Source organism: Lolium perenne, chromosome 7 (assembly GCF_019359855.2).
Source record: "Lolium perenne isolate Kyuss_39 chromosome 7, Kyuss_2.0, whole genome shotgun sequence".
NCBI lineage: Eukaryota > Viridiplantae > Streptophyta > Magnoliopsida > Poales > Poaceae > Lolium > Lolium perenne.
In genome coordinates this window covers 108,024,429-108,047,054 of record NC_067250.2, presented here as the reverse complement: position 1 = coordinate 108,047,054, position 22,626 = coordinate 108,024,429, and the positions used below count along the sequence as shown (strand labels likewise).

General features: G+C 47.8%; 1 protein-coding gene across 1 annotated transcript; it reads right to left on the bottom strand.

Annotated features, from left to right (window-relative positions):
* Nucleotides 1-527: 527 nt before the first annotated feature.
* On the bottom strand, nucleotides 528-22,204 carry LOC139833663 (uncharacterized). The gene is made up of 4 exons (XM_071824000.1): nucleotides 20,936-22,204; nucleotides 20,670-20,801; nucleotides 20,116-20,304; nucleotides 528-635 (listed from the first exon to the last, which is right to left on the bottom strand). Exons 1-4 carry the CDS (start codon nucleotides 22,202-22,204, stop codon nucleotides 528-530), a joined length of 1,698 nt encoding a protein of 565 aa, XP_071680101.1.
* Nucleotides 22,205-22,626: the final 422 nt, after the last annotated feature.

Sequence of the window (22,626 nt, the reverse complement as noted above, 5' to 3'; positions counted from 1 at the left end):
ACACCCAACAAGACCCGCCTTAGTCCAGAGATCCCACTCCGCTAAGATCTGCTCCACCAGCCCCACGACAGAAAATTGACGGTTCGTATTACCAAAAGCTCTAGCGTTATGTTGCTTCCATAGACGCCAACCGACAAGAATGAACAGGGTGTCGAAGGCCCTTCTCTCTTTACGACCAAAACGTTTCCTGGCCTTGATCCACCAAGATTGCATGGTGTCAATGTCATGGGAATCTGCACATCAATGCCCATAAACATGAAGCACATGTGCCATACTTGCCTAAAGTAGTTGCGGCCCACAAGCACATGACTCACCGCATCCGTGTCCTGAAGACAAGTGTAACAGGCCGTCACCTCATCCTGAAGTCCATGCCTCATAATCCGGTCTGAAGTCCACAACCTGAACTGAAGGGCGAGCCAGGCAAAAAAGTTACATTTAAGCGGTGCTGCACTCTTCCAAACGCAGCTCGCCCCTCCCATCTCTAAGAGCCTTGACAAAGCATATTGTACGTCGAGCTCGCGGTGTACCTACCAGTGGCTGAGCACGGCCAGCTGAATTGATCCTGCACCGATGCGTTGATTTCCACCGTGGGACTGGGTCGATGATGAGCAGACATTGCTCAATGCCCTCTGGATCTAAATCGGCAACCACATCCAACATCCAGGCATGATCATGGAGGCTCTCCCTAACCGTCCTTCGCCTTCTCTTCTGCAGGCCGACCGACTCAAAGACAATCGGCACAAAATCCATGATAGACACTCCATGAATACACTATCTGACCAGAAAAGAGTCTTGGCACCGTCACCCACCCTGATCGAAACGAGGCTATCGAAAACCTGCGTGGCCATGGCATCCTTCAGCATTGGCAGACCCTGCTATGGTCTGTCGGGCTCGGTGCGCCGCAGCCACTCCCATCGGACACGCAGTGCCAGTCCCTGTAACTTGAGGTAATGCACACCCAAACCTCCAAAGCACAAAGGCTTGCAAACCTGTTGCCAAGAAATAACACAATGTCCCCCATGAGCCACCTCTTTACAAAAAAAAACGCCCTGGTCCATCTATCTATCTCACTCAACAGCCATGTCGACGCATCCAGAACCAGTAGCTGATGAACAGGTCGTGCAGTGACCACTGCCTTGATCAAAACGAGCCATCCCGACCTTGCCAAAAGACCTCGCTACCATGCGGGGAGGGCGGTGATCACCTTATCCAGTACTAGTTGCCAATGTGCCCGCTTCAGCTGCCCCGTCATGAGCTGCAACCCTAAGTATTTGCAGGGAAAGCTGCCAAGCTCACATCCCAAGAAGTGCTTGACCACCATGCCATCCACCACATCACCCCTGATCAACACTGCCGACGTCTTTGCATAGTTAACCTGCAGCCCTGACGCTTCGCCAAAAGTCTCCAGAATTTCCCTCACTGATAACCCACAAGTATAGGGGATCGCAACAGTCTTCGAGGGAAGTAAAACCCAAATTTATTGATTCAACACAAGGGGAGGTAAAGAATACTTATAAGCCTTAACAACTGAGTTGTCAATTCAGCTGCACCTGGAAAAGCACTAGTAACAGGGGTGATGTGAAAGCAGCAGTAATATGAGAGCAATAGTAACAGTAACACAGCAGCAGCAGCAGTAGCACAGAGGCAATGGCACCAGAAAATAGTTGATACTACTTCCAATGTCATATAGGAACAAGTATATGATGATGAGAGATGGACCGGGTGACATAGGCATCCCCAACGGGCCTGCCGGAGATGGTACCCGGGGTTTACTGAAGGCCCACGACTCGATGAATATGAAGATTCGGAAGCCCAAACTAGTATTAAGGAAAGCTAGAGTTGTATTAGGAGAGAACACTTGTAAATATTACGGGAGGAGTTGGAAACCTTCCCGAACTCTGTAACTTGTACATCAAGAATCCCTCGGCTCCACCTCCTATATAAGGGGGAGTCGAGGGACAAAGAAAGCATCGATTCATTGTCTCACAAACCCTAGTTTTCATATCGTCGAGTAATTTTCGGCTGAAACCTTCGAGATCTACTTGCCCTCTACTTCTAACTAAACCCTAGTCTACAACCCGTAGGCATTGACAAGTTAATACCTTGTCAATTGGCGCCGTCTGTGGGAATTAGAGGCGTCAAGGATCTGATCTTGATGGCACGTTCAAGATCGTCGACTTCATCAACAAACAACGCGATGGATCGAGGTAAACAGATCGCAACTGGACCTGCCGATTTTGTTCCTCACCCGCCCTCCCGTTTGGATGCATATGCGTATCTGGAGGAGCCTATGGAGATGACGTTCGGAAGGTTCCACTTTCGCGTCGAGAAGGAGGGAGCGTATCGTCTCGAAATTCCGATCTCGTCGGGATTATCGGCGGTCGATTCCGATTCTTCAAACTCAACATCATCAATCGAGTCAGGCGAAGAGGAGACTTCATCGCCACGCTTCATCAGCACCAGGGCAAGCGAAAAGCTCGCCAAGATCTTCAGCGACATGTCCTTCGAGTCGTCTGCGGACTCAGATATAAGTGACGACTCGAATAGCTTCGACAGCTTCAACTTCATCGACCAATCCAATACCATTGGCAAGGTCTTCACCAATCTTTATGATGGTGTCACCTGACAAGGGATCACCTCGCCAATGCCTACGTATTGTAGATTTGGGTTTCGGGAGAGAGCGACAATGGAGATTCCGGGAGCGAGATTGGGTACACGATTTACCCAGCTTCGGGTCCCCTCGGTGGAGGATCCCTACGTGCTGCTAGCAATCCAGTATATGATCATATGTTTTACAGGGTGCCGCCGTAGGCGGAGCTATGTTGTCTATATTCTATCTATCTGTTGGCCTCTCTCTATCGGGTGCCCTAGCTGGCTTTATATATACAACCAGCCTAGGGTTTTACAAGAGTCCTAGTCGACTACTTCTTCGGGTTGCCTTGTTGGGCCTTCTCCATATTGGGTCTTCTCCATATTGGGCCGAGTCAGGTATACTAATAATGGGTACCCGAAGGGTATACCCATGTCAGTAGCCCCCGAGTGTCTAGGGAAGTCGAAGACTTGCATAGAGACTCCAAGCATAACCATCTCCGAAGTCGAAGAAATACAAGGCGAGGTCCATGTCGAAGATCATGTGTAGCGTAGATTATGTCTCGAAATTATTTTCTATCGGGTGCGCGACAGCGCTCCCGATGGGAGTAGCCCCCGAGTCTATGGGCAAGTGCTTGCACTTGGGCATAGACTCAAGTTGTACTACTCGATGAAGAACTTAACTATATTTCTGGAGGACTTGATGAAATCCATGGGCTCCCGATGGGAGTAGGCTCCACTCGAATCGTAGAATCGAGTTGAGTCTACAAAGCTTGATTGTCGTAGATGCTGTCGAAGTTATTTTTCTATCGGGTGCGCGACCAGCGCTCCCGATGGGAGTAGCCCCCGAGGCTACAGCCAAGTGTTTGCACTTGGGTGTAGGCTCAACTTGCTTTTAATCGACTCCACAATTTTTCCTCTTTCTTGTATCTTATTGAGAGGGTGAACAATGCTCTTGATAAGAGTAGCCCCCGAGCCTATGGGAAGGTGCTTGCACCTGGGCATAGACTCAAGTTGTACTACTCGATAAACAACTTAACCATATTTCTGGGCGCAACCCCTCTTTTTATCGACTCCAGGCCGTTGATATTTATGTTGTTCAGGGATAATGGTAAATGGGGCTGGTTCATCTGACGGATCAGGTACCAGTTAACTGCTCTTGTGGCAATCCCGCAAGAACCTACTTCAAGATCACGTCCCTGGACATGATCTCGGGACCTAGCGTAATTCGTCACGTGCCGCTTAAGGACTTACCATGATCCGAATTCCAGTAATGTTATCGGATCCACAGCGCGTCCGCCGGGATATTTCTTCACATCTGTTGATGTGGAAAAAAGTAGCAGAGTGCAGTCTTTGGCGATGCCACGCCACACATGACGGATCCCGGGGTCTTACCTTCGCAGAGTTTTGCGGCATTCAGAGATTATTCGCGACTTTGGCGTTCTGAGAATATTTTGTCAAGTGCCTTGTTCGGCTGATGCAATGACCCATTTTGCAGGTTCTTCTATTTTTCTCTCGGGCTTGATGAGACAGCCGAATATATTGGTTATTCTATATTGTCGGGTACATTACCGATGCTCTTGCTCGGAACAATATGACGAGTCAATGGACCCAAAGATTTGTCCACCTCTTTTTTTTTGGGTTCCTCCTTGATGAAAATTTCGTCGAGTTCCTCCTTTAGGAAAATTTCTTCGGGTCCTCTTTGAGGACAATTCTTCGGGTCCTCCCTGAGGACAATTCTTCGGGACCTCCCTAAGGACAATTCTTCGGGACCTCCCTGGGGATAATTTTTCGGCACGTCCCTGAGGTTAATTTTTCGGGACCTCCCTGAGGATAATTTTTTGGGACCTCCTCGACGATGATTTTTCGGGACCTCCTTGAGGATAATTCTTCGAGTCCTCCTTGAAGATAATTCTTCGGGTCCTCCTTGAAGATAATTTTTCGGGTTCCTCCTTGAAGAAAATTCTTCGGGTTCTGTTCTTTAGGAAAATTTTGTCAGGTCCTGTTCTTTATTGAAGACAATTTCGTCGAGTTCTCCCTGTAGACAATTTCGTCGGGTTCTCTCTTATATACTTTGAAATTTGCTATCTCCTGCACAAATAACCAAACTTTTTCTATCTTTTCCTTGACTCTCTTTTTCGCATGCGGTATCAGATGCTCGGATTCGATGATATGTAAAGTGAATATATGCCGCGCAGCCCCCAAGTGTCAGGTGCGACGGAAGTAAACGATAATCAACTTTGTGCAAAATAAAAGAACACTTAGCTTTTTGGACACGATGAAGTCGATGCATGATGAAGTCTTCGAGTGTAGATAAGAAATCTAGCCAAAGTAGAAACCACCAAATAGCAAAAGTGGATGCCGCGAAATTGTTGATGAAGAAATAGCCAAGCCCCCAAGCGTTGCTGAGGTGATATCATGATTGTTGTATCGCAGTCGTGACCCGAGGCGAAATCATTGTCGAGCTCCCGAGCGTTAGGCATGACGTCGAAATAAGTTGATGGAGTCGCGGCGTCATATTTGGTGAAGCCATTTAAGATAAAGCCATAGACAATAATATACGAAGATGAATCCCAAATGAAGTATTTGAGATGAATCCATATTGAAGATTACGCCATTAAATATAGAGCATATATTGAAGATAAATCCGTTGATATCATAGAGGGTGAATCCATTGGCCCGAAGAATCCAGTAATAATCATAGAAGATAAATCCGCTGATATCATAGAAGATGAATCCATTGATCCGAAGAAAATAGTTCTAGTAATAACCATAGAAGATGAATCCATTGTCCCGAAAACGCATCGGGTAATATTGTATAAGAGTGAACCAATAATAACCCGAAGAGAAACAATCCAGCAAGCCGAAGAAGATAAATCCACTGTTCCGAAGAAGATAAATCCACTAAGTCGGAGAGAATAATTCCACTGAGCCGAAGAAAATAATTCCACTGAGCCGGAGAAGATACATCTAGAGCCGAAGAAAAGAAATTCACCAAGTAACCGAATATATTGTGGTAACGAAGTAATGGTACAGCCCTCAGTGTTAGGTGAATTTGCTCTAATGATGTAATGATGCAGCCCCCGAGTATTCGGGTGTGGCGAAAGTAAATAATAATTGACTATTTCAAGAGGAACACTTAGCTTTGTTGTCCGCTGCGACGGCACCTGATCAGAAGTACTCGATGTAGTCGCGCGGCGCCTGGCCGGAAGTAGTCGATGAAGAGGACGCAGTTAATATAGTCAATCCGCGACGGGTGATCATCCGAATATATCGAATCTGTAATGTCGGGTCTGATGATTTTTGGATCGGATGGCAAATTCGTCACAATGAATCCATGACAGGCGAGCCACCATTGAGGCATTTGACCATATTCGTGTAGTCCTCCAAAATAACGACTACTGGGTTGCATGGACGTTTCTCGGTACACTGCAACTTAGCATCAACTCAACGTTTTCCATGATTGCATGAACAACGCTACTAGAGAGAGAAAAGAAAAAAATACTGCCAACTGCATGTAAGTGCGAGAGGTAATAGTACTACTTAGCTTTTGCTCTCTGGAGACCATAAATCAATCGAATCTTTAGCTTTTCTTGGAATCTGTGACATGATCCTTGTACTTCACATGGTCTTGACGCGAGGAATCTAGGCAATACTGCCCCACGCGCTCTGCTTCCTGCCCTTCTGCCAGATCGATCAAGACAGTCCGGTCAAAAGATTGGCCCGATCTAAATTCCGCGTGACTCAGCCACATAGAAAACCGCGAGTAGTTGCCGCCGCTTTGCTGATACAGATCGAGCACGCTGTCGCTGCTTTGTTGACGTAGATCAGATGTGCCGAAGAAAACGCGATCCAGATATTGAAGATGATGTTGGATCCCGCCCGGATAACAAAATCCAGTCGTCGCAGTTTTCACATACGGCGCCAATTGACAAGGGATCACCTCGCCAATGCCTACGTATTGTAGATTTGGGTTTCGGGAGAGAGCGGCAATGGAGATTCCGGGAGCGAGATTGGGTACACGATTTACCCAGCTTCGGGTCCCCTCGGTGGAGGATCCCTACGTGCCGCTATGTTGTCTATATTCTATCTATTTGTTGGCCTCTCTCTATCGGGTGCCCTAGCTGGCTTTATATATGCAACCAGCCTAGGGTTTTACAAGAGTCCTAGTCGACTACTTCTTCGGGTTGCCTTCTTGGGCCTTCTCCATATTGGGTCTTCTCCATATTGGGCCGAGCCAGGTATACTAATTATGGGTACCCGAAGGGTATACCCATGTCATCACCAAACCCAACATGGTTCAGTATCCAAAATATCATCAGATCTATGCAATCGGAGATCCGAGTCGCCCACAAGAGGAGACGTCGGAGAACTTCGACGAGGCAGGAAATCCGTATGTCGATCCCGCAGATCTCACGAGAGGTCTAGGATCAAAATATATTGGACCAGGGACACGAGAGATGGTGCGATTTCCACAAGAAGTGTGGGATCGAGTCGCAAGAGCCATTAATGGTACAGAGCCAATGACTGTAACGGCGACACCTGAGGAGTTACAAGCATATCAATATAGGCTTGCACGTACCAAGCGGGAGCTCGAGAAGCAGAAAATCGCGTTGGACAGAAGGCAGGAGGCAGCCTCTGCATCAAGCAGGCGAAGGGCGGAGTTAAGTCGACAATCAGGAACTTCGGGAGATAGCCACAGAGAAGCTCGGAACAGAGCAAGATCAACGCTGTAAAACATACCTGAGGGAGAAAGAGAGCACTTGGTTCAAAACCTCGACATGTCTTTTATGTCGATAGACATGAGAGGAAACATTATCCCCAAAACACCGGAAGCTGGGTATATAGCGACACAAGCCTTTATCCTCGCGTCTAGGCCACCTCCTGGAGATCCAAGGGAAGCATTATACAACATGGCCATGGAAGGTGTTGGGACCATGGGAACAACGTTTGCATCAACGCCCCCCGAAGGTTCAGCAAGGCAAAATAGTCCACGACCTGCAGCAGCAGCAGCAACAGCAACAGTTCCCGAAAGAACAGGTGGGGCAAGAGACACAGCAGCGCAAGCAAGGGTGGACAGAGCACACGACAAAATAGAAGGGAGCATCGGCACTCCCCAGAGTTAGATGAAGAGGATATGTGCGGGCTGCCGTTCTTTACAAGGAGGGTCCGAAAAACTCGAGTTCCTGCGGGGTTTAAGCTACCCGATAATTTCAAAAAAATCGACGGCCTGCAAGATCCAGAGGATTGGCTAGTCGATTATCTCGAGACGGAAAAATTAACAGGAGGAACCAGAGCAACAGCCATGCAGAGCATCCAAGTACATCTGAGCGGAGCTGCGCAATCTTGGGTAAAGAAGCTTCCTCCAGGTTCTATCGATACTTGGGATAGCTTCGAGGATGTGTTCGTCAAGAATTTCCGGTCTACTTGCAAAAAACCTGCATCACTAGAGGAGTTGAGAGCATGTCGACAAAAGCCGGATGAATCAATGAGAAAGTACATCCAAAGATGGAATATCATCAAAAACTCGGCAGAGAATATATCCGACGAGAGAGCGATAGATGCATTTGTCGCAGGAATCCGACGAGGAGATTTTGTGGAGGACTTGGGGAGAACCAACCCAAAGACAGTATCTGCATTGATGGAGATAGCAAATAGATGGGCAGATGGAGAGGATGTTGTTCATAACAAACGGCATAGGTCGCCAGAGGAGGACCGTGGTCGAAATTATCAAAATAGACGCCGGTTTTCTTGGCAATATTCAAACTACGATGCACCTGGCCAAATCTCGGCTGGGTTTCGAGCAAGCGCTGGAGGAAAGAACAGAGATGATTATCAAAGGAGCAACGAGCAGCGAGGCGACAATAGAGATGATTCCCGAAACAGCAGGCCAAATAATGGGCCTAGGTTCCAGAGACCTTTCGTGTCCCCTGAGGAGACGATGAACGGGCCGTGCCAGATGCACTTTTATCTCGACAACAATGGAAAGAGACAGTCAGGACACCTGCAGAAGGATTGCCAAAATTTTCAGGCAATGCTAAGGTGGGCAGGGCATGACAATGCCCAGGCGACAAATAGGAACCCGCAAGGACCCAGGAGTGAGATTCACTTGCCACCTCCTCCCGCAATTACGGACGATAATCGACATCAGCTCAGAATAGCAGCGGCACCAGCGCCACCACCTTACGTTGATCCCAACTCCAATGGAGCGGTCTCGATGATTCAGAAAGGCAGGCCATCCAATAGAGCTCAGAAAGTAATCTCGCGACAGGTGTTCATGGCAGAGAAAATGCCTCCAACAACGATTGAGTACCTCAATTGGTCAGGGCAAGACATTGGTTTCACAATAGCGGACCATCCGCAGCAAGTTCCTCGACCAGGGCAATCAGCACTTATCTTACCAGCAGTAATCGCAGGATTCGACGTATCGCGAGTATTCATAGATGGAGGCAGCAGCCTAAACCTTATGTATGCAGATACACTAAGGAAGATGAACATATCTCTAGCAAATCTGAAGCCAACTGATACGCGTTTCCATGGAATTACGCCGGAGAAGCCAAGTTATCCGCTGGGAAAGATCAATCTCGACGTTCAGTTCGGGACCCGAGAAAACTACAGGATAGAGAGGCTGGAGTTTGAGGTCGTGGATTTCCCATCATAGTACCACGCTTTGTTGGGGCGCCCAGCATATGCCAGGTTTATGGCGGTACCACATTACACATACCTGTTGTGGAGGATGCCTGGACCAAAGGGACCAATCACAGTTAAAGGAAGCTTCGCACTAGCCGATAAATGTGACAAGGATTTTCATCGACTCTCAGAAACCTTCGGGATGCAAGCAGAGTACATGGCATCAAGGCTCATGATGGATTACGATGTGCTGCCAGATGTAGGAAGGCCTAACAAGGAATCAACTTCCAATACAGCGAAAAACTCTAAGGAGGTGCAGATTCACCCGACAGGTCCCAAGAAGACGACGTCCATCGCGACAGACATGGACCTCGCATAGGAAAGCGCGCTCGTCGAGTTCCTCCGTGAGCACTGGAAAATCTTCGCATGGTGTCCAGCTGACATGCCAGGAGTACCCAGGGAACTCGTCGAGCACCACCTAAACTTGGATCCATTAGCAAGACCAATCAAACAACCTTTGCGGCATTTTTCGGAGCCAAACCGCAAAGCTATGCTGTCAGAGATCGATAGACTCAGAGAAGCTGGTTTCATCAAGGAGCTGCATACAGAGGCCACGTGGGTCGCAAACCCAGTACTGGTCCCAAAGAAAAACACTAAAGTCCTTCGCATGTGTGTCGACTTTACGTGTCTCAACAAACACTGTCCAAAGGATCACTTTCCCCTCCCAAGGATTGATCAAATTATCGACTCCACGGCAGGATGCGAACGTCTTTCCTTCCTGGATGCTTACTCTGGTTATAACCAGATCAGATTGAAAGAAGAGGACGAGGTCAAAACAGCGTTCATCACACCCTATGGCGTATTTTGCTATCGAACAATGCCTTTTGGTTTGAAAAACGCGGGAGCAACATATCAGAGGATGATGCAGAAGTGCTTAGCAACACAGATTGGGAAAAACGTACAAGTGTACATTGATGATGTCGTAATAACATCAAAAAAGGGAGCAACACTAATCGAGGACTTGAAGGAAACTTTCGACAACCTCGACAAATTCTGCCTCAAGCTAAATCCGACGAAGTATTCTTTCGGCGTCCCTGCAGGAGAACTTCTCGGGTTCCTAGTCTCAGCAAGAGGGATTGAAGCTAACCCCGAAAAATCCAAGCTATCGTAACAATGTGGAAGCCAACAAAGTTGAAAGAGATACAACAGCTAACTGAGCGAGTCGCAGCTTTAAGCAGATTCGTCGCCAGGCTGGGAAAAAAGGCGCTGCCGTTCTACGCCTTAATCAAGCAAGGAGAGAAGTTCCAGTGGAACGAAGAGGCAGATAGAGCCTCTTGTTATACATTGCAGCCACACCTCAGGTGGTCAGCACGGTGCTAGTTGTCGAAAGAGAAGAAGAAGGAAAACTCCATGGAGTGCAAAGGCCAGTCTATTTCATTAGTGAGGTTTTATCGCCTTCAAAACAGCGGTACCCACAATACCAGAAGCTAGCATATGGAGTGTTCACAACCGCAAGGAAATTGCGCCACTATTTTTCGGCACACCCGATAGTAGTGGTCAATGAAGCACCTCTATCAAATATACTGAACAATCCAGAAGCTACAGGTCGTGTCTCCCTTTGGGGAATAGAACTTTCTCCTCGGGACATCACGTATGAAAAAAGAAAAGCAATAAAGTCGCAAATTCTGCCAGATTTCATCGCAGAGTGGATGGAGTTGCAAAATACAGGACCCCCAGATTTATCGAGAACTTGGACTATGAACTTCGACGGGTCCAAAAGGGTAGAAGGAGCCGGGGCAGGCGTGATACTCATATCACCTGAAGGCGACAAACTGAAGTATGTCCTACGGATGACGTTCCCAAACGCATCTAACAATGAAGCAGAATATGAAGCTCTTATACACGGGATGAAGATGGCGAAAGCTTGTGGTGCAACCCGATTAAAAATCTTTGGCGACTCGCAGTTGGTGGCTCTGCAAGTCATGAACCAATGTGATGCAGTCAATGACAGTATGGTGGCATACAAGGAAGTGTACAATGAGCTCGAGAAGTTATTTGATGGATGCGAAGTAAATCACATCAGTAGGCTGAGCAACGATGAAGCCGACGTTCTCGCAAACATCGGGTAGCAGTGCCTCGTAATTCCGCCAGGTGTGTTTTGGGAAGAGATAGCCGAGAGATCCACAAAGCCAAAGAAGGCGCAGAAGAAGGAGACGGAGGAGAAAACTTCGGCGCCTCTCAAGGAAGCACTAGAAGAAGAAGAGGACCAGGAGCTGGTAATGATGGTGCAGGTCCCATGGATGCAAGCGTACATATCATATATCTTAAGGAACGAGATACCCAACGACCCAGTTGAAGCAAGGCGAGTTATTCGACGATCCAAAGCCTTTACAGTGGTCAAAGGGGAGTTGTACAAACGCAGTATCTCAGGTGTGCTGCAAAGGTGTGTTACACCCGAAGAAGGGAGGATAATCTTAAAGGATGTACACGAAGGAATATGTGGTCATCACGCAAGCAGTCGAGCTATCGCGGCAAAGGTTTTTCGAGCCGGATTTTATTGGTTGACAGCAATCGAGGACGCAAAGGAGATAGTAAGAACTTGCGACGCGTGCCAGAGATTTGCCGCAAAACCACACTCTCCGGCAGCAGAACTGATGCCAATACCATTGTCTTGGCCTTTTGCTCAATGGGGTCTCGATATGGTGGGAAAATTGCACAAGGCCTCGCCAGGAGGATACGAGTATATGCTTGTCGCTGTTGACAAATTCACCAAGTGGATAGAAGCGAAGCCCATAAATTCACCAGATGCAGCGTCAGCAATAAAATTCGTGAAGAGCATTGTTTTTCGGTTTGGGGTACCTCATAGTATCGTCACGGACAATGGCAGTAACTTTACATCCAAGGAATTCAAGGCATACTGCGCAGAAGTCGGCATCAAATTGCACTTCGCGTCAGTTGGGCACCCGCAAACCAATGGTCAAGTCGAGAAAGCCAACGGTATCATCTGCAACGGTATCAACAAGCGCCTTCTTGGACCACTGGTAAAAGCTCGACATACTTGGCCAGAAGAGCTGCGAAGTGTTTTATGGAGTATTCGAACAACGCCAAATACAGCGACGCAGGAAACTCCGTTCTTTCTGGTCCACGGAGCTGAGGCAGTGCTACCGATCGAAATAGAGCATGATTCCCCAAGAGTCACAGAGTATGATGAAGAAACTTCCAGAAGGGCATTAGAGGACGACGTAGATGCACTCGATGAAGCTCGAGATGAAGTACTATCACGGGTCACTAAGTACCAGCAAGATTTGAAAAACTACCACAGTCGACGGCTGCGGCCAAGATCTTTTCATGTCGGAGATTTAGTCCTACGACTCAATCAATAAAGTACTGAAAAACTCGAGTCGCCATGGCTTGGCCCTTACATCGTCACAGAAGTAATCGAAGGAGGAGCATACAGGATCAAGGACAAGAAGACAGGGGTTCCTGAGAAAAAACCCTGGAACGTGGCACAGCTCAGGCGGTTCTACGCTTAGAGTCGAAATATAGTCCTCCTTTGTAAAAATACAATGTACTGAAACGCCCGCGAGTTTCTAGACGCACTCTTTTCCTTTTCAGGGCACCGAGTGGGGCTGGAAAGGTTTTTAATGAGGCGGGCTCGCGGTGCTGCAATATAGTAAAAGGTATTGATGACATACATCTTATTCGTCGACAGGCTCGGGGGCTCATAACCCGCGACAGCAAAATATATATATTCTCGCAAAATAGTAAATTCATCGAGAAAAAAATAGTATAAGCTCCGGCCAAAGGCTCGGGGGCTCCGCAATATAGATTACACTTCACAATATAGACAACTTCTTTAACACAAAGAATTCGACAAAAAATATAGACATGATTTTTCGCAATATAGTACAACTCAGTCAAATGCCTAATATACTATCTATGGATAGACCTTTGTTATTTGCAGCAGTCGTCTTGTGACCAGCATAGCTCCCTTTGACAAAGAATCCAGAGTCCATCCGAAGAAGTTCGTCCATCATTTCTTCGGCTACAGGAGTCACAATGTCATTGATTTCATCAACGTTACTTTTTCGCTTTGACTTCTTGGCCAGACATTTGGAAACAATCTTCATCAGGTCTAATTTTCGATGACAGATCTGTATCATGATCATGGCAAATCTTGCTCCAGCAGTCAACTGAGCTCGTACAAAGTTATGAATACGAGGAGCATCCCGAAATTTTTCCATCAAACCAAGAAGAGTCTCGGGCGCCTCGTCCCGAGGAAACGTTGTCTTGTAAACAAGGGACAATGTTCTAGTGGAGAGATCAAGGAACTCGCGAACCTGACAGGCGCGGTCTTGAAACCTGACAATCTGTCGGGTCCGTTCTGGAGTGGCCCAGAACAGACAACCATGGTCAAGAGAAAGGTTAACGAGAAGATTTTTCCTCGCGTTTACCCTTTCGTCTTCAGCAGCAGCATCGAGAAAGGAACCTATTGGGCCACAGCACGAGAAATTCAAAGAGGATACAGCAGAAAGATAGAAGAAGTTCTGGTTTGAAAAAGCATACCTGACATATCGGCACTGGCTTCATTCATCAGTTCAAGCATGGAATTCTCTCGAGTGTTTGCCTTTTCAGCTTCAGAAACGGCGGCTTCCTTGGCATCTATCGCTTCTCGAGCTTGTTGAAGAGCAATCTCCTCTTTTTCGGATGCCTTGCGAGATTGCTCCATCATCACAAGTGTTTGCTTCTTCGCATACTGAAGTTGTTGACGAAGTTCTTCCAAGTCTTGCGATAAACTCTTACTCGAGGAATCTTCACCAAGTTCACTATTTACAAGCATTTTCTTCGAGCGAGAAGAGGTAGGAAAAACATCGGAAGGAGCAGGAGTTGGAGTATAGTTATCGAACGTCAACTGAAAGAAAAGGCTCGACATCAATCATCAAGCAAGATAGAATTCCATTAATTTTCAGAATATTTACAAGACATTACAATGGAGAAAGCCCTAATAAACTAGTGGGGTAGGCGTCGCCAAAGCTACTTTGGCGACAGCAACAAAAGGAAAAAGAAAAGAAAGAAAGGGTGGTCTACTTGACCTCCGGCTTGGATGCGCTTGGAGCAGGAGTTGGTTTAACACCAAGGTAGGCAAGGATTGGCTTCGAGGGAGGTTTGGCAGCTCTAATTAGAGACTGCCACTTCTTTGTTTCCATCTGCCCTATGTCGCCAACCTTGGTCCAGTCGACATTTTGCTGGCTATCGGCAATCAGCGCGATGGTGCCCTCAACGCCAACCTTCAGGCCCTCTTGGCGAAGTTTGAGCCCAAGATCTTCCGGCACATTGAAGCTTTTGGCAAGAGCAACAAAAGTGTCGGGCTCCTCTTTCTTCGGGAAGAAGTAGGGGAAGAGCTTCGACAGACCTGCCTCAGCATCAGCAAGGCCGTCGCGTGCTTCATCCCCATGGATTTCAAGAAGGGTTAGCGCATCGAGAAGCTCGTCGCCTACAGGACCATCTACTTCGTACTCTTGATGAGTTCTCCCTGAAAAGAAGCAAAGGATAGCTCGTAAATAAAGAGTGTTCGGAAAATGAGAAGTAACTCGAGGAAATGCACAAAGAGTCGAGTACTTACTAACAAAACGTCGACTTTGTGCCTCCAAGCGACTGAGGATCTTTTCCTCTCGAGCAGCTTGCTCAGCTATTTTGTCGCTCAAAGCAGTTTCTGCGTCGTGAAGCCTCTTCCGAAGATCTTCAACACCAGCAGCGTCTGCCTTGGCCTTTTCAGCATCTGCCTTGGCCTTCTTCGCATCTACTTCAGCCTCCTTACGAGCCTTCTCACTTTGCTCCAATTTTGAGCAAGTGCATCGGCACGCTTGTTGGCTTCTGCAAGTTTTTCTGCCAAAATATTCAAAACCAGTCAAAATCACGACAAGAAAGGAGTAAGAAGTCATGGGCCAGGAGAAGCAGAAAAATATTACCTTCAACCTTGCTAGCATATTCACGGTACCCGACGAATTGGGCACCGAAGCGGATGAATTCCTTAATCAAAGGCTGATAAAGAAAGATAAAGAAAGAAAGCGTCAGTATAGTCAAAAGCTTGACAGCGCAAAGTGAAAAGAAGCAAACAATGAAAACATCGATAGCATCAGAAAGTATTTAGGGACTTACATCATCCAAAAGAGGAGTCGAGGAGCTACCCAATTGTAAGGCAGGCTCCGTGATTGATTCAACCCTCGCCCTTTTTGGCGAAGGTACATGGGGGCTTGCAGGAGGAGTAGGTTGTTCGGTGTTTTGTTGAGGAGGCGAAGATTCTTCTCCTTCAATGTGCACTTCAGAAACAACTAAAGTATGCGATGTACTCGTTCGAGTAGTCGCATCAATAGCTTGCACCTCTTCCTCGTCACCACTACAGTAAAATGGCGACAGTATAAGAAGCAAGATAGACACAAAATGTTAAGAGCAAAAACAGTAAGAAGCAAGGGGTAACTTACGAGCTGACGAGGGCATCAAGGTATGGATCGAAAGCTGCCTTCCGATTTGAAGGAGCAGCTTCTTCGGCTTTGGAAGTGCCGGAATCTTCGATGTCGTCCCTTTTCCTCTTGTTCCTTGGAGAAACAGCAGGAGGAAGAGAATGTGTTGAGGCAATGGCCTCAGAATCGGCGTCTTTTTCAGAAGAAGCCGCGGATTTGTGAGAACCCGCGACTTCACTTTCAGGGCGCGAGGTACCCTGGTTGTCATCATCGACAACGATACGGTCCTCAACTTCTCCACCTTCAGGAAGAGGAGGAAGAGAAGCAAGAACGGGGTGGTTCTGAGAAAAAAAAAGAAGAAAGAGTGTCGATAAAAAAAAGCAGTTGTGCAAAAAGCTAGAAAGATAGCATTCGGCAAATAATAAAATTCAAGGAGACAATATAGTACATAAGAGGAAAAATTACCTCGGGGAGGGGATTGGCGCCACTATATGGCGTAATACGGCAAGAAGATGGAATTGGATCCTTCTTGCTGAGCGATGAGATTCTTCGGATAAGCTTCTCAAAATCCTTCAGAGGAAGATCTTTTGAGAGCCTGTCGACGTCTTTCTCACCAACATACTTCCAGAGGGGATTTTTGCGAGCCTGGAGTGGCTGCACTCTGATCCTAAGGAAATACGCCGTGATCTCAATACCCGACAGCTCCTTGCCGTGGGTGTTTTGTAGCTCGTGGATGCGAGTCATTAGCGCTTCTATCGCCAATTTCTCAGCTTCAGTAGCTTCGGCATCCCAAGAACGGCGGCGAAGGATTTTGGCTTCTCCATCAAAAGGGGCAATGTTGTCCTCCACTGGATTGGAGCTTTCTTCGTGTACATACAGCCACCTCTTCCGCCAACCTTGGACAGAGTCGGGGAATTTGACGTCGAAATATTCGACGTCAGAGCGAACACAGATAACAATGCTGCCAATGTTGTAGGCGACGTTGTGGGAGCCATTACGGCGGAGACAAAAGATACGCTTCCACAGAGCCCAATTAGGTTGGACCCCGAGGAAGCACTCACATAATGTGATAAAAATCGACACATGGAGGATGGAATTGGGCGTCAACTGATGCAGTTGAAGCCCATAGACAAACAAAAGACCCCGCAGAAACTCGTGGATTGGGGGAGAAAGACCTCGGATGAGGTGGTCAACGAAACTGACCCGATACTCGATTGGAGGCCTTGGATAGCTCTCCTCTTTGGGGAAGCAGAGGGAGTTCTCCTTCTTGTTGAACCCCATTTTCTTCAGCAGGTTCATATCTTGGGCGGAGATCTTGGATCTTTCCCACTCGGCGCTTCCCAGATCCGCCGTCGCCATCTTGGACTCCGGAGTGCTGTGCCTGGTCAAACGGGCGTGAGGTGGCATCAATGAGCTTGGCGGAGAAGCGTGTGAGTGTGGAGGAGCGCTTGAAGTAATGAGAGCAATGGAGGATTTTGCAGAGGAGAAGCAGAGGTGCGGCGCGAGCGAAAGGACTAGAGGAGGAAGACGATGCCGTTTTATAGAGGTGCGGTGAATCGACGCACCGTTGGATTGAGAGATTGCGGGACAGATGGTATACACGTGGACAAGGGGTAAAAAGTAATTTCATATAGACGAGAAAGCACAGGCGCTACAGTACGTGCGCCAGGAAAAGCGGAGGACGTGTGTCCCCCACTTGCGCGACGTGTCAATACGATGCGTAATTTGGGCCCGCAAGGCAGTGAGAGAGAACTTCTCGCGTTTTCCAGGAACAGCGGTCGTGGCTATCGTCAGCAGTGATGTCACATTAGCAAGAGAAAGTTTCGACTAAGCAGCTTCATGAAAAAGGCGACAGCAGAGGTTTATGGACTATTTTGAGAGCCTTTGATCAAATACAAGTTTTTTATCAAATGCTCGGGGGCTACTTTGGAAAAATGAAAAATACGAGAAAGACAAAATAGAAATGGTGAGAGCCTATGATCAAGTACAAGTATTTGCTCATAGCCTCGGGGGCTACTCCCATCGGGAGCGCTGTTCGCGCACCCGAGAGATTTTAAAAATTATGCGACAGGTGAAAAATATAGCGACATAGGGCGTGGAGCCTACACCCAAGCACAAGTCCTTGGTTGTAGCCTCGGGGGCTACTCCCATCGGGAACGCTGTTCGCGTGCCCGATGAAATTATAAAAAAGAGAGACAAAAAGAAGAAGAAAAAGTGAGCATATTTCGAGTTATATACATAACTCTACATATACTCCCATCGGGAGAGAAATATAAATCATCCGTTGACTCAATAAAATGTGCTATTCCAACAGCCGAAAAAGCACTCGACAATATATTCTCAGAACGCCAAAGTTGCGAACAATTTTTGAATGCCGCAAAACTTTGCGAAGGTAAGACCCCGGATCCGTTCTGTGTGGCGTGGCGCCGTCTCTGACGTCGGTTTGCTACTTTTATCCGTATCAACAGATACGAAGAAAAATCCTAACGGACGCGTTAGGTACCCGATAAATATGACTGGGACTCGGCAGAATGGTAAGACCTTAAGCGGCACCTGTCGAAGTTTACACCAGTATCCCGAGATCATGTCCAGGGACGTGATCTTGAAGTAGGTTTTTGCGGATTGCTACTAGAGCGGTTAATTAGTACCTGATCCGTCAGATGAACTAGCCCCAACTACCATTATCCCTGTACAATATAGAAATTCGTATGCAAAGATATGTGGTGAAGATCAGAGTTATCGAATAAATATAAAGGTGGAGATTTTCCCTGACTCTACGATTCAAGCAAAATCTCGGGGGCTACTGACATAGGCATCCCCAATGGGCCTGCCGAAGATGGTACCCGGGGTTTACTGAAGGCCCACGACTCGATGAATATGAAGATTCGGAATCCCAAACTAGTATTAAGGAAAGCTAGAGTTGTATTAGGAGAGAACACTTGTAAATATTACGGGAGGAGTTGGAAACCTTCCCGAACTCTGTAACTTGTACATCAAGAATCCCTCGGCTCCACCTCCTATATAAGGGGGAGTCGAGGGACAAAGAAAGCATCGATTCATTGTCTCACAAACCCTAGTTTTCATATCGTCGAGTACTTTTCGGCTGAAACCTTCGAGATCTACTTGCCCTCTACTTCTAACTAAACCCTAGTCTACAACCCGTAGGCATTGACAAGTTAATACCTTGTCACCGGGGTTCCCAGCTATCTACACTAGTGGTAACTCTCCAATAACAAGTGACAAGTGTTGGGTGAACAAATTACAGTTGGGAAATTGATAGGATTGAAATAGCATTAAGACAGAACATCAAGATTATTAATCATGTAGGCATGTTTTCCATATATAGTCATACGTGCTCGCAATGAGAAACTTGCATAACATCTTTTGTCCTACCAGCCGGTGGCAGCCGGGCCTCAAGGGAATCTACTGGTAATTAAGGTACTCCTTTTAATAGAGCACCGGAGCAAAGCATTAACACTTGGTGAAAATATGTGATCCTCATATCACAGCCTTCCCCTACAGTTGTCCCAATTTCTGTCACTTTGGGGCATCGGGTTCCGGACAGTAATATGTGCAAACAACTTGTAGATATAATCTAAGCAATAATTATAGAGCTTAAATCTAAGATCATGCCACTCGTGCACTAGTGACAAGCATTAAACACAACAAGATTGCAACAACAATAACTTCACAAACTTTATAGATAGACTAATCATAATGTAACAGTCCATCGGATCCCAACAAACACAACACCGATTACATCAGATGAATCTCAATCATGTAAGGCAGCTCATGAGATCATTGTATTGAAGTACATGGGAGAGAGAGTACCAACTAGCTACTGCTAGAACCCGTAGTCCATGGGGGAACTACTCACCGAGCATGATGGAGGCGGTGGCGTCGATGGAGATGGCTTCCGGGGGCACTTCCCCGTCCCGGCAGCGTGCCGGAACAGAGATTCTGTCCCCCGAATTGGAGTTTCGCGATGGCGGCGGCGCCCCTGGAGTCTTTCTGGAGTTTCGACAATTCGTGTAGGGTTTTCACGTCACGAGAGATTATATAGGCGAAGAGGCGATGTCGGTGGAGCCAGGGGGTGGCCTCCCCATAGGCTGACGCGCCTGGGGGCCTGGCCGCGCCGCCCTATGGTGTGGGTGCCCTGGGCCTCCTCTCCGTCTCCCCTTCGGTGTTCTTGTCCGTCTCGGTGAAATAAGATGTTTGGCTTTTGTTTCGTCGAATTCCGAGAATATTGCCCGAACAGCCTTTCTGGAACCAAAAACAGCAGAAAACAGGAACTGGCACTTCGGCATCTTGTTAATAGGTTAGTTCCAGAAAATGCATAAAATCATTATAAAGTGTGAGCAAAACATGTAGGTATTGTCATAAAACTAGCATGGAACATCATCAATTATAGATACGTTGGAGACGTATCACTCACCGTGACAAGCTCCTGAGCCAAGGGTTTGAGGAAAAGGGCCACATCGTCCGCATAAATAGAGATCCGCTGCAACGACTGACACCCCGGCAACATCGAGAGAAGCCCCTCGTCAGCAGCTCCATGGCGAGCACGAACAACTGCGGCGAGGTTGGGGCGCCCTGCCTCAGCCCTCTGACCAATCTGATCGATCTGCCAGGAACACCATTCACCAATACCTTGACGGTTGCTGTGCGCAGAAGCGTCCCAATCTAGCTCCGGAAAATCACACCAAACCCCAGATGCGTAAGAACTTGAAACAAGAACGGCCAAGAAAGTGAATCAAAATCTCTCGCAATATCCAACTTGAGGAAAACACCCTTAACCTTCCTCTGCTGCAATTTTCGAGCCACCTGTCTGACGAGAAGGAAATTGTCATGTAGACATCGGCCTTTAACAAACGCGGACAGATTGAAACTCACCAAATCCCCCAGCTTAGTCCTAAGCCGATTGGCAACCAACTTGGAGAACAACTTCCCAAAACTATGCACCAAACTAATTGTCCTAAAGTCCCCAACCTCCACAGCATCACCTCTCTTCGGGATGAGCGTGATAAGCGATTTGTTAAGCTTGTCAAAGCCCCTCCCATCTCCCACTTCGAGCTTGAGCACCGCGGCCATCACGTCCCCTTTGATAATGCTCCATGCCTTCTGATAAAACAACCCAATGAAACCGTCAGGGTCTAGCGCTCGATCCGGTGGTAGGTCCTGGATCATCTTCCACACCTCATCTTCAGTAAAAATCGCATCCAGATCCTACAACTCCCTTCTCTGCATCCCAATACACTCCTTAGGTCAATCGTGTGCTCCCTGACCGTGACCTGTCCGAGCATCTCTGCGTAGGCTCTGAAAAAAGCCTCCACCTTGTCCTCCTGATCCGTAAAAATCTGGCCCTCTGCTCGCACCGCATGTATGAAATTCTTTGCACGTCTCCCATTGGCAATTGCATGGAATAGCTTACTGTTGGCGTCTCCCTCCTTTAGCCATCTCACTCTCGACCTCTGGCGCGCAATGGTGCGTTCGAGGGACGACAGCCCCAACACTATCAATTTCAGACTGTTCCTGAGCCATTGCTCCACTGGCAGCAGCTGTCTCCGCTTCTGCGCCACGTCGAAACGCATGATGATCGTGTTCGCAAATGCCATCTGTATCTTGATATTGCCAACCGACCTCTGACCCCAAGATTGCAACGCTGCCGCCGTGTTCCTGTAGAGAGCATCCAACCTCTTGAAAGGGTCCACAATGGTTGGATCACACACCCACGCCTCCCTAACCGCATCCAAGAAACCCAGGAGCTTCGTCCAGAAAACCTCAAATCTGAAGCGTTGTTTTGGCCGGTACCCATTGTTGAGCCACAAATGCAGAGGCACGTGATCGGAAATAGTCGCAGACAATGCCTGCAGACATGCATCAGGGAACATCAGATCCCACTCCACCGATGCCAATGCGCTATCGATCCTCGTCATGGTCGGTACCTCCTGTCCATTGCTCCAAGTGAAAAGCCTCCCATGCATATACAGATCTTTGAGCTCCCTCTGCCCCACGAACTCTCTGAAGCTGTTCATGACCGATCGATTGATATTCAGATTGTTCTTCTCACAAGCTCTTAGAATCATGTTGAAATCCTCGATGAGCAGCCATGGTCCGGGGCACCGACTCCTGCGCTCCGTCAGTTCGCGAAGAAACTGACGCTTCTCTTCATCCGTCTGCGGCCCATACACTGCCATAAACCACCATGGTTCCACACCCACCATAGAGACTTGGGCACTGACACAGAACGAATCCAGAGCCACTATGTCCACCCTCATCACCGAAGAATCCCAGGCTACCAACACCCCACCACGAGTTTGCTGCGCTGGCAAGAAAGCAAAGCCATCAAAGGACGGCCCCAAACATTGCATCACCGAAAATGCATCAATTGCATCAAATTTGGTCTCCTGCAATGCCACTAGGTTTACTTTCACCGATGCTACGAATTCACGGACAGCGTCACGTTTAACTGGGTCGTTCAACCCCCTCACGTTCATGCTCAAAATCTCTGGATTGTAATCCATTGGACACTAGATCACCAACACCACCCACTGCACGGCTACTGCACAAGCACAGCGCAGGCCGCTGATGCCACGTCCATGCTCTCTGGCACTGTCTTGACGAAAATTGCCGCCATGGCTCTCAAGTGTTGAACTCGCACCGGCGAATCGAACAGCACCCTGAACTCCGCTAGATCCTCATCCCTCACCTCAAGATCCGCACCTCTGATCCCCAAAGCCTTGAGCAAGACTGTCTCCGCGGCTGTCACTTTCTTGGATTTGTGAGGCGCTGGAGTCACCACATTTGCAGTAGAAGCCGCACGCGTGATCATCCTTGGCGTTACTGCATTCGATTCCAGTCTCAGAGCTTTGGCCGACTCAATCTCACGAAGAAGAGGCGGCGCCAGTTTATTTAGGATGGACGAGTAGAACCTCCTCATCTTACT